Here is a 15,041-nt window from a genome sequence, read left to right as displayed (position 1 = left end):
CCACATAGAGGCCTTGCTGTCCGCCCTTCTGAAGTGAACACTAAGGTAACTTGAGTGCTCCTTGCCAGGTGAACATGGAACTCTAAACCAGGCCAAATTTTACATTGCCTGGGTGAAAAGCTACCACTCCCAGCAACACTATTCTTCCTACAGAGTAAAAGAAGGACCTTTCCTTCTTTTATTATTACCCACAAATAATTTCAGGAGTTCCTTGCCCTCCCTCAATTTGGGGTAGAGGAGGAGCCCTCTTTCCAGGAGTGTGTTTACTGCTGAAGTCAAGACAAAAAGGCATCCGGGTTTACCAATAGCTATGATTCAAGCACCAAACTGAAGTGGTTCACAGTGGTCCCAGAAATTCTACGGTTTTATGCAAAATATGGCCCATGGAGCTGGGAGCTTGTTAGAAATGCAGACTCCTCGGTTTCATCTCAGACCAACTAAATCAGAATCTGCCTTATACAAGATCTCCAGGAGATAGATAGGATTTATATAGATTTACATTATAGTCTGAGAAGCACTGCTGTAAGGAAAAGATTCATTCAAGAAACAGCACTATATAGATTAAGTAAAAACTCTGAGGACTATTTCCCTCTTTAAATTAGATAATTTACAAAACAACAATAAAAGCATTTTAAAATGGCACAGTCTAGAGCTGCCTTGGAAACTCACCTTCCACACAGCCAGATTTAGGCCTTCCTTGTGATGGTCTCTTAAAAGGATCTTAGTTCTCTGAGTGAATATATATTTAACCCCATATAGATCCAAAGCAAAAAGGGCTTTTACTCATTTTGATTTGAGATATATTTATATCACAGAATAAGCTGAAACCTGCATGACTTTCTAGGGCTATGACACCAAGTATACCATTTTGAAACCTGAAGTCAGGAAGAGGTAAAATACAGAGTTATGTAGGAACATTGCTGGGCCTCCATAGCAAAGGCTGTATAATATTTACAAATTCAAATGGGAAAACAACGTACTCCCCACCCCAAAAAGAGCATCCTTTACAAAAAAAGAAAGAAAAAGGCCCATGTGTAACTCTGGCTACTACAACCTAAAACTGTAACATTTTTTTTCCTACTTGAAGTAATACTTGTGGGAATTTTAACAGATGAATGGATAGCTAAACAAAATACAAGGAGAAAACTCAAGGGCATTAAGGGCCAGCAACTGCTAATACAAAGCCACACAGAAATACCACGTCCCTTTCCTTCCATGCTAAAGTGGATCAAGAAGCAAGAGCATAAAATCCCAGGCCAGACAACATTAAAATATAGGGCCTCTTTCTTCCCTCCACCCTCAAGCTTAATTTCTTTGTCATTCTTAGGTTCAATGAGCCCATCATTTTGTCAGCCACCAGGTAAATTAACAAATAGGGTTGTTAAGGCATAAACTTGAGTTGAGGAGGATGTAACACTTAACTGGTGGGTGATGTGTCAACAAGAACAGGAAGAACGATTTCAAAGGTTATGTGGAGTTTCTGCGAGAATCCGTTAATATGTCAGTTTTCACTTTTTAGTCTTCTGAAAGACTCCACAGACCCTTTTGAGTCTACAGGGAGGCTACGTAGCCATGCAGAATGATCATATGAGGAAGCTATTCTTATATAATTGGTCAAATCCACTCATTAAAGATATGAATATGAAAAGCAAATGCTTACATTCCCAAGAAAGATAATAAGGAGTGCTACTTGCAGCCCTATGAGCTGGTATCTAGAGCCTGGTCAGTGTACAGACTCTGAAAGCAGTGACTTTCCATTAGTAAAATGCACAACCCACAGAGATATGACTGTAACCCTATTTTCTTAGACCCTCTGCCAGCCAAGAATTAAATGTACCTGTACTGGCTGGCATAAATCCCAGACATAATGCTGCTCATAAGGTAGAAGAGAAAATGCTGGCGTGTGTAGCAGAAAGCGAGGCTGTTTAGTTTATGTAATCTCTGAGAACATATATTTTTGTATCTATGGCATATCTTCTAATTTCTGATGTTGGGAAGTAAGTTTGTTGGGCGTCTTTGCAGACAAACATGTACAAGTGTCTAGCTAAAAGAGCCCCTCTAATTCCACCACAATTAAAAACCTGGTTTGTAGAGAGCCATGTGATGTGACACATCCATATGTGTGTATATATATATACCTGATATATAAGTTACTTTTCTGGTCTTCTCTACACAGATGGAAGGTCATCCTTAATATTTCTCATTTATCTTGTACCTCAACAAAAACTAATTTTAGTTCCCACCGGTGGCACATATTCACAGATACTCTGGACTTTGAAGCCTTTTATTATTAGAATCCTGGAAGCTAATTAAATTGGAAGTATGGGTGGGAGGAAGAAGGGGGGCAAAAAGAACCAATCAAGCAGTACTCCCCAACTGTAATAAAGGTACATTTTTTACACAAATGGCTCAAATGGCTGCCTCAAAACCTTACAGAATTGGGGCATAAACCAATAAAATACAAAAAAGGCAAAGGTTTGAAAGTCTCAAGATAGGATGATCTCTCTGAGGTCATTTAAATGCTGTTCAGGAAAAAAGGAACTACAGGGGCTATCCAGAGTTAAGAAGCAGGAGTACTAAGCTCTGGAAAGGATACCAAATATTAAGATTGCTGAATAGGTTGGCTAAATATCAAAAGTTCTATTTAGAGGCAGGACAACAAAACAATCCTGCACAGTTGTAAACATGCCCCATAACAATTAATTAATTGACAATATCAATTAATTCTGTGAAGATAAAAAATCCTGTCCTTTATCAAAGGACATTGCTCTGCTCATCAAGGAAAGGCCTAGTTCTAAAAAGCTGAATAATCTAAAGCTCTTTAGCATATCAAAAATTTAAAATAACCAAAAGAAAGAAGGAAGAAAGATACTTACCAGACTATCTAGTCCTCCTCCCAAGAGATCCACTGCTCCCATCTGCATGGAGGACACCTGTGGCACATTGACTGGGGGACCGAGGTCAAGGTTTAAAAGGTCTCCTAGAAGGTCACCTTGAGAGGGAATCACCTGAGGCTGTTCCAGGTTCGTGGCTGTGGTGGTGCCAACAGGGCTGTCACCTGCATCAGTGCTGCAGTACCACACACACACACACACAGAGGGGAAAAGAGAAAAGTCAGTTTCACCCAGGACACAATAACAAGGCACAAGTGAATGTCAGATCTATAAAACACAGGAGGAGGAAAAAAACAAACAAAAAACAAAAATATAAAACTTATTTTTTTTTTGCAGTATTATTTTTTAAAAGATTTTATTTTTAAATAATCTCTACACCCGATGTGGGGCTCAAACTCATAACACCGAGATCAAGAGTTGCATGCTCTACAGACTGAGCCAGCCAGGTGCCCCCAAAATCAGCAATTCTTATTTTTATCAAAATATAGTTGCTAAGCTCTTTCTCGACTCCATCTTCGCGGTAGTGGCTGCAGTGCCCGCAGTTCAGTCGCCGACATACAGCTCTTTGTCCGCGCCCAGGAGCTACACACCCTCGAGGTGACCGGCCAGGAGGCGGTCGCCCAGATCAAGGCTCATGTAGCCTCCCTGGAGGGCATCGCTCCAGTAGATCAAGTCGTGCTCCTGGCAGGCACGCCCCTGGAGGATGAGGCTACCCTACCTAGGTCAGTGTGGAGTAGAGGCTCTGACCACCCTGGAAGTAGCTGGCCACATGCTTGGAGGTAAAGTCCATGGTTCCCTGGCCCGTGCTGGGAAAGTAAGAGGGCAGACTCCCAAGGTGGCCAAACAGGAGAAAAAGAAGAAGACAGGCCAAGCCAAGCAGTGGATGCAGTACAACCAGCGCTTTGTCAACGTTGTGCCCACTTTTGGCAAGAAGAAGGGCCCCAATGCCAACTCTTAAGTAAACTGTGATCCTGGCTCTCCCAAATAAAGCCACTTAGTTCAGTAAAAAAAAAAAAAAAAAAAAAAAATATATATATATATATATATATATATATATATAGTTGCTAAAATGAAAATAAAAGTATACTATACAATGCAGTCAGTCAATTTTAACTGAGCACCTACACTATAATGGAGCATTATAATGAGAACCTTCGAGCCATATTTTTTAAAAAGAAAAGCTATTTCCTGTCCTCAAATAACTTAAACAACAACAAAAAGCTGCATTTACAAAATGACTGCAAAGCACATTCACTGTGTAATAGCAGAAATGAGTACTGTATGAGCATCTGCACAATGACGGGATACAGCTCAGAAACAAAACAAGCCAGGTAGGGCTGATTCTAAAAGCTTTGGAGAATGGTTTTATGACTAGATTTTGAAGAATAGCACAGTTGCGAGGAACTACCAGGGAGAGACTTATCTTAAAGGAACGGATGGTTTGTGCAAAGGCACAGAAATGAACAATCTGACATTAGGGGTGGTAAAAAAATTTTATTGGCAGGAGCAAAAATTGGGATTAAGATTTTGGGAAAGAGAAGATGAGGGAGATAAAACTGAAAACTAGCCTGGGAAGTTAATTTTTTTGATAGGCAATGCAGAATCACTTTGATTTGTTGAACGAAGAACTAAAAGTAACATTACAGAAACATGACTCTAGCAGCTGTGTGTCAAATGGACTGAAGTTGGAAGAATGAGTGTGGAGATCAGCAAACAGTAATCTAAACAGCTACTGCCACCATACATAAAAATAAAAAGTGGTGAGTTCCATGAGATAACAGATGTTGCTGGGTCAACTGGATAGCTGTGTGAGGGAAAAAATGAGCCTTGACTTTTGTACCTCACAAAATAAAAATTAAAGAGACAAAGCCAACATAAATGTGAAGGGGAAAATCTAGGAGAGTCCCTTGATGGCCTTGGAGTAGACAAAAGTTTCCACAGAAAACACTAAGTATAAAAGAAAAAAAATGATCTGGACTTCACTAAAACTGAAAGCATCTTTTCTTCAAGTAACACCATCTAGAGACAACAAGAGAAAGTATGTTCCACAGACTACAAAAAACGATGCTCACAACGCACGTATCTGACAAGACATGTACCGAAATCACATAAAAGATTCCTATATATCATTCAATTATTATATAAAGAATTCCTAAAATTGAAAAGAGAACTCATTAAAAATGAGAAGATTAGGCATATCACAAAGGAGGATCTACTAGCAGTGTGTACACATGAAGAGGGACTTAAGCCATCTCTAATCAACAGGAAAATACAAATAAAAACCAAAGCAAGACCCTATCACATATCTGCCAGAATGGCAAAAATTAACATGACTGACAACCCCAAGTGCTCATCAGGATGTGGATCACCTAGAACTCATACACAGCTGGAAGTATACGCTGGTATGATCTCTTGGGAAAACTGGCAGTGTCTCCGACAGCTAAATATACATCTATTCTATGACCCAGCAATTCCATTCCTAGTTGTATACACAAGAGAAGTAAGTATATAAGTCTATTAAGACGTACACAAGAATATTCATAGCAGCTTTATCTGTAAGAGCCCCAAACTGAAAAAAATCCAAAGGTACATCAACAGAAGATATAAGTAAATTGTGGTATATTGGGGCAATGGAATACTATATACCAATAAATAGAAACATATAATTGATTTATACTGTGTTCAAGAATAAGCAAAACTGTAGTGATAGAAGTCAAAACAATGGTTATCTTTGGAGAGTGGGTATTAACAGAAAAGGGGCATGAAGAATCTTCTAGGGTGCTGGAAGTATCTCATCAGGGTGGTGGTTATGATTGTATATATATGTAAAAATCTACTGAGCCATATACACTAAAGGTTAGTGTACTATTAAGATTATTATAAATGATATATCAATTTAAAAAGTGGGGGCGGGGTAAGAGGGGAAAATCCCACAAAGAAAATTCCAGGCTCACATGGCTTCACTGTGAATTCTTCCAAACATTTAAGAACAAAGTAAAACCAATCTCAGAGAATTTAAAAGAGAACAGAGAATGACAATTAAGAAAATCTGAAAGTAGTTAAGACTGCTTATGCAATATTAAATAATTATTTCTAATTTTCTTAGGCTGGGTAATTTACTGTGATATAAAAAAAATAAGTCCTTGTCTATTAGAGATACCAAGTAAAGGTGAAACAATAGGAAGTCTGGGATTTGATTTAAAATACTCCATCTCCGTCAAAAAATGAAAAATTGTAGGGGTGATACATGAAACAAGCTTGGCAAAATGGTGAGAACTGGTGAAGCCGAGTGATGAGTACATAGGAGTTTGTTATCCCACTCTATCTTGCACGTTTTCTAAGATTTATATAATACGAAGAAAAAAATAATGTAAAAATTCCATTAACAATATTTTCTTGAACATGTAAGAGAGAAGAATGAATAATCAAAGTCAAAGAATAAATAAACAAAAACTAAGAAGCAAAAGACTGGTGATGCTCCTCATAATGACAGAGGAACCTGAAGGGATGATGGGAAAAATAAATGCTGTTTCCAATTGTTAAATTTCAGGTAAGAAAAACAACTGAAGTCCAACAGATAGCTAAGGACAAGGGACTGGCAGTCAGAGTTCAAGAAGTAAATTGGGAAGAAATTCAAAAACACATCTCAGGTGAATTCAGCAAAGCACCACAGGTGTGGCAGTGAAGAGTAGGTGGTCTAGAGTAAGACGACAAAGATCAAGTGTTGGCTCCAAATATTACCAGCTGTGTGATCGTGGGCAAGTGACAACTTTTCTGAGACAAAGATTCCTCATCAATAAAATGGTAACCATGTCACAGGGATCTATTTTAGACAGGATAAAATGAAAACATGATATAAAATGTAAAGCCCTATAAGAGATCAGGGGCTGGGGCGCCTGGGTGGCTCAGTCGTTAAGCGTCTGCCTTTGGTTCAGGTCATGATCACGGGGTCCTGGAATTGAGCCCCGCATCGGGCTCCCTGCTCAGCAGGAAGCCTGCTTCTCCCTCTCCCGCTCCCCCTGCTTGTGCTCTCTCTCTCCTGCCTCTCTCTCTGTCAAATAAATAAATAAAATCTTAAAAAAAAAAAAGAGAGATCAGTGGCTGTGTTTAGTAGTTCAGCTCCCGAAAGGAATACAAAGAGAAGCACAGAAAGAGAAGGTTCAGAATGAGCCTTGCAACACACTCAAGATTAATGATCAGAGAAGAGAATGAACACAGAACAGCAATTAAAGACAGAAAAACAATCTAAGAAAGATAACTTAGGAGCAAAAAGTGTCAAGGAAGCCAAGATGAGAAGTATCTAGATTGGGGGAAGAGGGGCAAATATAGCCAAAAATTAATAATGAAGTCAAAAGGGGGAAGCAATTTCATATACTCCTGCCAAGAAAAATATGAAATCTCTATAAAGGATATTCTCTGAACATGAAATTCTATCATCTTATGACATGTGCCATTTAAGAAGTGTTCTGTCATATTGTTTATCAGTACCTCTAAATAGAAGGCAGAATAGGTAATAATGCACATATTTTCTTTCCATGAGAAGATAAAGGAGTTAGATGAAAAGAAGTGATCCTGTGGTTTCTACAAGAACATGGTAAATCATTATGCATTCTTTCTAAATGACAAACACAAGAAAATTAACATGAAAACAGTTCCCATGTAAACTCCTGGGAAATAACTGTGTAACTGACACCAAAGCGATATTTTTAAAAGGTGAGGTTTTCCTAAAGTAGACAACTATTTACCATCTCACCTCCCCCCCAGAGCAGCTGGCAAGTTTTAGTAAGCAACAGCCAACTAAAAAGCACTTTTCCCTTTCTCAAGTGATTTTAAAAAATTTGGTTAAGTAAGCATTTTTAGATTTCTAGAAGAGGCAGAGTAAGGTTTTACAGTGTTAGCTGTAGTTCATGTCAGAGGCACATCACTTAACTGAATGCTGCAGAAGAGAGCTAGGTAATGTCAGTGTTATTATGAATATGCCATTTGCAGCAATATATCATCCCTATTTATTTCAAAAGGGATTTTTATGCATTTGTGTTTCCCTTAAAAAGACAATACAAGCACAAATCAACCAAAAAGAAAAAAATTATCTAAAAAGGAACCACTTAAGACTATTAATCAGATAGAGACCTTATGTAAGAGATTGTTTCTTTTTTATAGTTTAAATACTGGTTCTTGTGTTGTAGAAAGGGTTGTTTTTATTTGTTGATTTGTGTCACTTCCCCCCTCTGAGGGTCAAAAGCTATCAGGAGACAGGGTAATCTAAATGGCATATAAATATGGCTACAGAGGCAAGTTAAAAAGAAAATCCCTATTTATTACCCAAACTTAACAGACTGGGAGATGATACACTTAGAAGTCAAATGTCACATCTAGAAGGTTAAATATGCTTGCCTACAGGAGAAACTCTCTACTGTTACAAGGCCTAATCCTTATGAAGCCTCAACTTCCTTTGGGTGAAAATCACAGCACCTGCCCTAAAACCAGAGTCAACTCAAGTGAAGGCTAATGAATCTCAATAAACATTTGCTTGGATGTTGTCCTTTCCTTTTTAAGTATGTCCTTTCTCTCTCTCTCTTTTTTTTTTTTTTTTTTTTTGATGAGTCTGATAAAGGTTTAGCAATTTTATTGATCTTTTCAAAGAACCAGCTCCTGGTTTCCTTAATCTGTTCTACTGTTTTTTTGGTCTCTGTTTCCTTTATTTCTGCTCTAATCTTTACTATTTCCTTCCTTCTACCAGCTTTGTGCTTTGTTCTTTTTCTAGTTCCTTTAGGTGTAAGATTAGGTTGGAATTTTACTTGCTTCCTGAGTTGGCCTCAGGAAGGTACTGCTGTAATCTTCCCTCTTAGAACAGTACTGCTGCATCCCAACTCTGTCTAAATGCTCTAATCAAAAAACACAGGGTGACTGAATGAATAAAAAAGCAAAAGCCACCTATAGGTTGCCAACAAGAGACTCACTTCAGACCTAAAGACACATGCAGACTCAAAATGAAGGGATGGAAAAACATTTACCATGCAAATGGATGCAAAAAGAAAGATGGGGTGGTAATACTTAATACTGGACAAAACAGACTTTAAAACGACGACTGTAACAAGAGACAAAGAAAGATGGACACCACCTAATGAAGGAAACAATCTAACAAAAGAATATAACAATTATAAACATTTATGCACCCAAAATGGGAGCACCTAAATAAATAAAGCAACTATTAATAGACATTAAGGAAGAAACTGACAGTAGTTCAGTAACAGCAGGGGATGACACCCTACTTATATCGGTGGATATTATCATCCATACAGAAAACCAACAAGGAAGCAGTGGCTTTGAATGACACATAGGACTAGATGCTTTTTAACAGATATATTCAGAACATTCCATCCAAAAACAGCAAAATACACATTTTTGTGTGTATTCCAAGTGCACATGGAACATTCTCTAAAACAGATCATGTCTTAGGTCACAAAACAAGTCTCATAAACTCAAAAAGGCTAAAATCGTATCATGCATCTTTTCTGACCACAATGGTATGAAACTAGAAATTAACCACAAGAAAAATTGAAAGAAGAACATAAATACATGGAGGCTAAACAACATGCTCCTGAACAATGATTGGTTCAACTAAGAAATCAAAGAGGAAATAAAAAAAATACATGGAGACAAATGAAAATGAAAACATAACTGTCCAAAATCTTTGGGATGCAACAAAAGCAATTCTAAGAAGAAATATAAGAGCAATATAGGCTTACCTCAAGGAGCAAGAAAAATCTCAAACCTAACCTTATACCTTAAGGAGCTAGAAAAAGAACAAAGCCCAAAGCCAGTAGAAGGAAGGAATCTAGGCTGCTTTTAAAAACAATCCTGCAAATATTATTTCATTTTCAGCTTTATAGCACAAAAGAAGTATCTGCTAACTTTATCCATAAGCTTCACAGAAAGTTACACTAAAGGTAGGGGCGCCTGGGTGGCTTAGTCGGTTGAGCTGCTACCTTGGGCTCAGGTCATGATCTCAAGGTCTTGGGATCCAGCCCCACGCTGGGCTCCCTGCTCAGCAAGGAGTCTACTTCTCCCTTTCCTGCCGCCCCCCCACCCCCCCGCCGCTCTCAAATAAATAAGATCTTAAAACAAACAAAAAAGCTAAAGGTACATACTATAGACTTTCTTCCAAATTTTCAGCCCTGACAAAATTTCTAGCCTCATCTGCAGACTTAAGCAACTCTCAAACTTTATCAGTTTAGGTCTTCACCATTTTCTTAAGCCATTATCTTATCTACTCCAAGATTAGAACACAGAGGGGCCTTTCACCTATTATGTTTGTGCTCACTAGTATTCAGATGGAGCCCCCAGGACAGTTTAGCAGGTTTGCAAAATGCACAGCATTTTCTAGACTATAAAAGCATGAGGAAGACCAACTCTGTCTAAACAGTTACTTCTCAGTCAAAACCTAGTTCACCTGCTTACCTCCCATGATGTATTGGCAAGTGTTTGCGATGGATTCCATGACTTCCTTCCACAAAAGCATTGGGAGGCTTATGGTACACCGAAGCCAAAGATCCAATGTGGCAGATCAGCTCATCCAGCAGAGTTGGCTCAATAAGATCTGTCTCCTCAGAGATCAATGGCTTCTCAGACAAGACGACTTCTTTGGCTGTGACAGGGTCCGTTGAGAGAAGGCGCCAATAAATATAGCCTCGGTCTCGAAGGTCAGGATTATCAGAATCCTAATGAAAGGCAAGGGCAAGAAGGTTTAAATGGAACTTTTCTCCATACAGGAACCCAACCTGCTTGATTTATTATCAAGGCAATGCTGCAGTGATTTATAAAGAATTGGCTCTTAAGCTATTTAAACTCAGGTGCCTGGGTGGCTCAGTTGATTAAGCGTCTCCCTTCGGCTTAGGTCATGATCTCAGGGTCCTGGGATCCAGCCCCACGCTGGGCTTCCTGCTCAGCTGGGAAGCGTGTTTCTCCCTCTCCCTCTGCCCCTCCCCCTGCCCATGCTCTCTCGCTCTCTCTCCCACCCTCTGTCAAATAAATAAATATTTTAAAAAATAAATAAAAAATAAAAATAAAAATTTTAAGTCTTCCCATCCAACCGTTCCCCACTTTAACTCTCCAGTGTGGTATGTATTCTTCCAGAAAGCTCCTAAGCATACATATATTCATTTTATACAAAACCAGTTTCACATTATATATACTGCACTGCAAGGTGCTTTCCACATTAGCATATACACCTGCAAATTTCCCCTGTATATATATAGCATTGCATCGTTATTGACTAATGCCCTATCCATGGACATTTAGATTCCTGCCTCTTTCTCCCTTCTTCCTGCCATTCATTCATTCATTCATTCATGCATTCATGTGATCATTACAGAGTGGAAATGAATATCCTGGTATCTACCTCTCAGAGTACGTGTGTACATGGTGGCATGTATACCCATGCTGTTCCAGTGCTACAAGAGTAAGTCCCTGTTTCAGTTATCTGTATTTAAAACACACAAAGATATTTTCTTCAAAACTGGGCCAATCTGAGGGCTTACATGTGAGCTTCTAAGTAAACAGATGAAGTGGTTCATGATTTAGCCATGTAAGGCATTTAGCACCCAGCTTAATATTGGCAGTGAACCCAATGGTTTTGACTACATGGTTTTAAATGGTTTTTCTCAGTTTATATTGTTTAATTTGCATCCACAGTGGATTACTGGTTAAAAACAAAAAAGCATAAAGAACACCAAGATGTGGCAAGTTAGTTAACAGAGTATCAAAATGGTAAACATAACTTAAAATAATCTTTTTCTTTAAATTTTACTTATTATCACATACATAGGTTGCATCATTGGAACAGAAGTGCATATATATATATATATGTGTGTGTGTGTGTGTGTATATATATATATATATATATACACACACACACATACATTATATGCCGTATCAAAATGTTTGTAGTATTTGCAATGCCAGGGTTATAAAAAGGAGACAGTGATAGCATCCAATTTACATGATTTCTTTGTTTTTGAGGAGTTGGGTAATTTGTTTATAAATAGCAGCCTGAAACCTCCTCACTTAGATTTTCATTTGGAAACAGAGTTTGAACATTATAAAACATAAATAAATTGATTTGATTTTTTAAGAGAGGGGAATACAAGTTTCTCAAAATAACAGGTCAGGAAAGCAATCCCCACCCCAGCTTTTGTTCATACATAAATTAAAAGTTAAATCTTAATTTATATATTCAATCCCCAAAGCACACCATTTGAAATTTGTAGACTGTGCTTTTTATTATATAATTAAATTGAATACTGCACATCACTCGACTGGGAAAATTCAGTCTTCTGTCTTTACAAATTAGTAATATTCTTGAGGTATTAAACTTTATAATACAATTTAATAATATACTGATTAAAATACTTTTTACTTCAAATTATTTATTTCCTCTATTATGCACATATTTAACCAAATCGCAAAAAAAAAAAATCCTGTAATTTACAAAATTATGTAAATTATAAAAAAAGTTTGAGGGGCGCCTGGGTGGCTCTGCGTCTGCCTCCGGCTCAGGTCATGATCCCAGGGTCCTGGGATCGAGCTCCACATCGGGCTCCCTGCTCCGCAGGAAGCCTGCTTCTCCCTTTCTCACTCCCCCTGCTTGAGTTCCCTCTCTCTCTGTGTCTCTGTCAAATAAATAAAATCTTAAAAAAAAAAAAAGTTTGAATCCCCCCAACAAATTCAAAACACGGGCAAAATGCTGCACATAGAATCACTGGATTAATGATTAACACTGGGGGTGCCTAGGTGACTTAGTTAAGTCTGACTCTTTTTTATTTTTAAAGATTTTATTTATTTGAGAGAGATCAAGCACGAGTGGGGATTGGGGGGAGAGGCAGAGGGAGAAGCAGACACCCCACTGGGCAGGAAGCCTGATGCAGGGCTCAATCCCAGGACCCTGAGATTGTGACCTGAACTGAAGGCAGATGCTTAACAGACTGAGCCACCCAGGTGCCCCAGTTGAATCTGACTCTTGATTTTGGTTTAGATCATGACTCAAGGTTATGAGATTGAGTCTCATGTCGGGCTCTGTGCTGGGCATGGAGCCTGCTTGAGATTCTCTCTTTCCCTCTCCCTCTGCCCCCCTTCTACCACATGCTCTCTCAAAAAATAAATAAAAAATAAAGGGTATAGACACTGTAAATTTTAATAGACACAGACTTTTAAAATATAGTCCTATAAGAAATGAGTGCAAATTTTCCAAGACCTAAAGTTAAGAGCAGGCAAAGATCTCCACTGTTTGAACACTGCTATTCTGATTTGTTCGGCCTATTATAAGCTGGCCTTCGCTGCCTCACTATTCATCTGGAGGCCACAAGAAATCAGGCCCAGTTAAGACTTGGGACATGAGGGGCGCCTGGGTGCCTCAGTCATTAAGCGTCTGCCTTCGGCTCAGGTCATGATCCCAGCGTCCTGGGATCGAGCCCCGCATCGGGCTCCCTGCTCTGCGGGAAGCCTGCTTCTCCCTCTCCCACTGCCCCTGCTTGTGTTCCCTCTCTCGCTGTCTCTCTGTTAAATAAATAAATAAAAACCTAAAAAAAAAAAAAAAAAAGACTTGGGACATGAAAACAAACTTTTTATGATTTTAGGGTGCCATTATGTGTTTGGTGGCTCACAAAATTTGGTTTTGGATCGCTTTTCTGTTAGCCCCATAGTTCCTTGCCAGAATCTGGAAAAACAGTACATTTCTAAAAATCTGAGAGCTTCCAAAATAATTCTTACCAGGGAAGCTCTTAAACTGGACTGTGTGTCAACACTAACACACCAGGAAAGCCACTCAATGGCAGATTCCAGGGCCACATCACAGATTTTCATTATGTCAGGAGCAGGCCCAGGAATTTATATGTCCAACAAGCAACACAGGTGATTTTGATGGTGGTTTCTAGTTCACAGAGAAGTCTTCAACTTAATTTTTCTTTCATATACTATACAGGGTAATTATTAAAGTCTGAACACTTCTGTGTATATTCTTAACTAATTCCTCTCTAACTACCAAAGCAAAGAAGACAAATCTTTAAAATGAAGCCTTGGATTCAAGGGTTCATTTTCTTTTCCCCTAATAATATTTCTACTTATACCACCACTTTATTTAAAATTAGAAGCATAAATATTTCACATATACTTTACTGAATTCTCAGCACAGGTAAGAAACATTATTAATTAACTCTCAGATGGGAGAGGAGCAGTATTTTTTTTTTAAAGATTTTATTTATTTATTTGAGAGAGAGAATGAGAGAGAGAGCACGAGAGGGAAGAGAGTCAGAGGGAGAAGCAGACTCCCTGCGGAGCAGGGAGCCTGATGCGGGACTCGATCCCGGGACTCCAGGATCATGACCTGAGCCGAAGGCAGTCACTTAACCGACTGAGCCACCCAGGCGCCCTGGGAGAGGAGCAGTATTAATAAGAAATTTGCTCAGTCATGTCCTGAACCGGGGATGTGGCAGAAACAGAACCCCATCACCCAATTCAAATTAACACAACTTAGCAGATCACACTGCCCTCAATTTAAATTGGTACCAGCCAAAAGTATTAGGTTCAACAGCTCTTCCTGCCCATGGGTCTTGTCCCTGTGCTTTAATAAAACCACCTTTTTGCGGGGGGGGGGGGGGGTTAGGTTCTTTTTTCACAAACTTGAGGGGGAAAAAAAAAGAGAAAAAACTTTCAAGAGAAATTTTATATATATTTATATATAGATATATGCACAATAATAATTACATACATATATGCACAATATATAAATGTGCTTGTTCTTTTATGCTAACTCCTCAGATCTCATTAACTGGACAGAAAAGGTAGGGCTAGGGAAATTGCTTAATAATTACTTATAACCAAGTATGAAATAATCATCCATAATGATCTAAAAACTACTAAGTTCACTTGTATGTATGGCTTCTGCACAGTAGTGCTTCAAGCAGGGAAGCAGGGAACGTGTAGTCTCAAAGTCATCCTTGACCTTCAGACTAGAGAAGCAGCACAGCACAGTAGATAAGGGCAAAGACCCTGAAGCCAGGTTTCCTGGGTTTGAGTCCTAGCTCTGCCCCATACTAACTGGGCCTATGTCCCTGTTTCTCCATGTATAAAATAGGAATGAATAATACTGAG

At 38.8% G+C, this 15,041-nt stretch overlaps 1 protein-coding gene and 1 pseudogene across 8 annotated transcripts in view; one reads left to right on the top strand and one right to left on the bottom strand.

Moving 5' to 3' along the window:
- Positions 1-15,041, bottom strand: part of AP2B1 (adaptor related protein complex 2 subunit beta 1) — a 131,384-nt gene that overhangs the window by 54,883 nt on the left and 61,460 nt on the right. For all 8 annotated transcript variants that reach the window (XM_073879438.1, XM_073879441.1, XM_025851446.2 and 5 more), the window contains 2 exons: positions 10,356-10,615; positions 2,877-3,069 (listed from right to left, as the gene is read on the bottom strand). In XM_073879438.1, coding sequence (XP_073735539.1) covers positions 2,877-3,069; positions 10,356-10,615 — 453 coding nt within the window. The remainder of the gene's footprint in view (positions 1-2,876; positions 3,070-10,355; positions 10,616-15,041) is intronic.
- On the top strand, positions 3,393-3,907 carry LOC112808362 (ubiquitin-like FUBI-ribosomal protein eS30 fusion protein; annotated as a pseudogene).

Source organism: Callorhinus ursinus, unplaced genomic scaffold (assembly GCF_003265705.2).
Source record: "Callorhinus ursinus isolate GAN/ISIS: 27379988/994484 unplaced genomic scaffold, GSC_fseal_2.0 scaffold34, whole genome shotgun sequence".
Classification (NCBI taxonomy): Eukaryota; Metazoa; Chordata; class Mammalia; order Carnivora; family Otariidae; genus Callorhinus; species Callorhinus ursinus.
The sequence above is the reverse complement of the archived record's forward strand: the minus strand, read 5'-3'. Positions and strand labels throughout refer to the sequence as shown.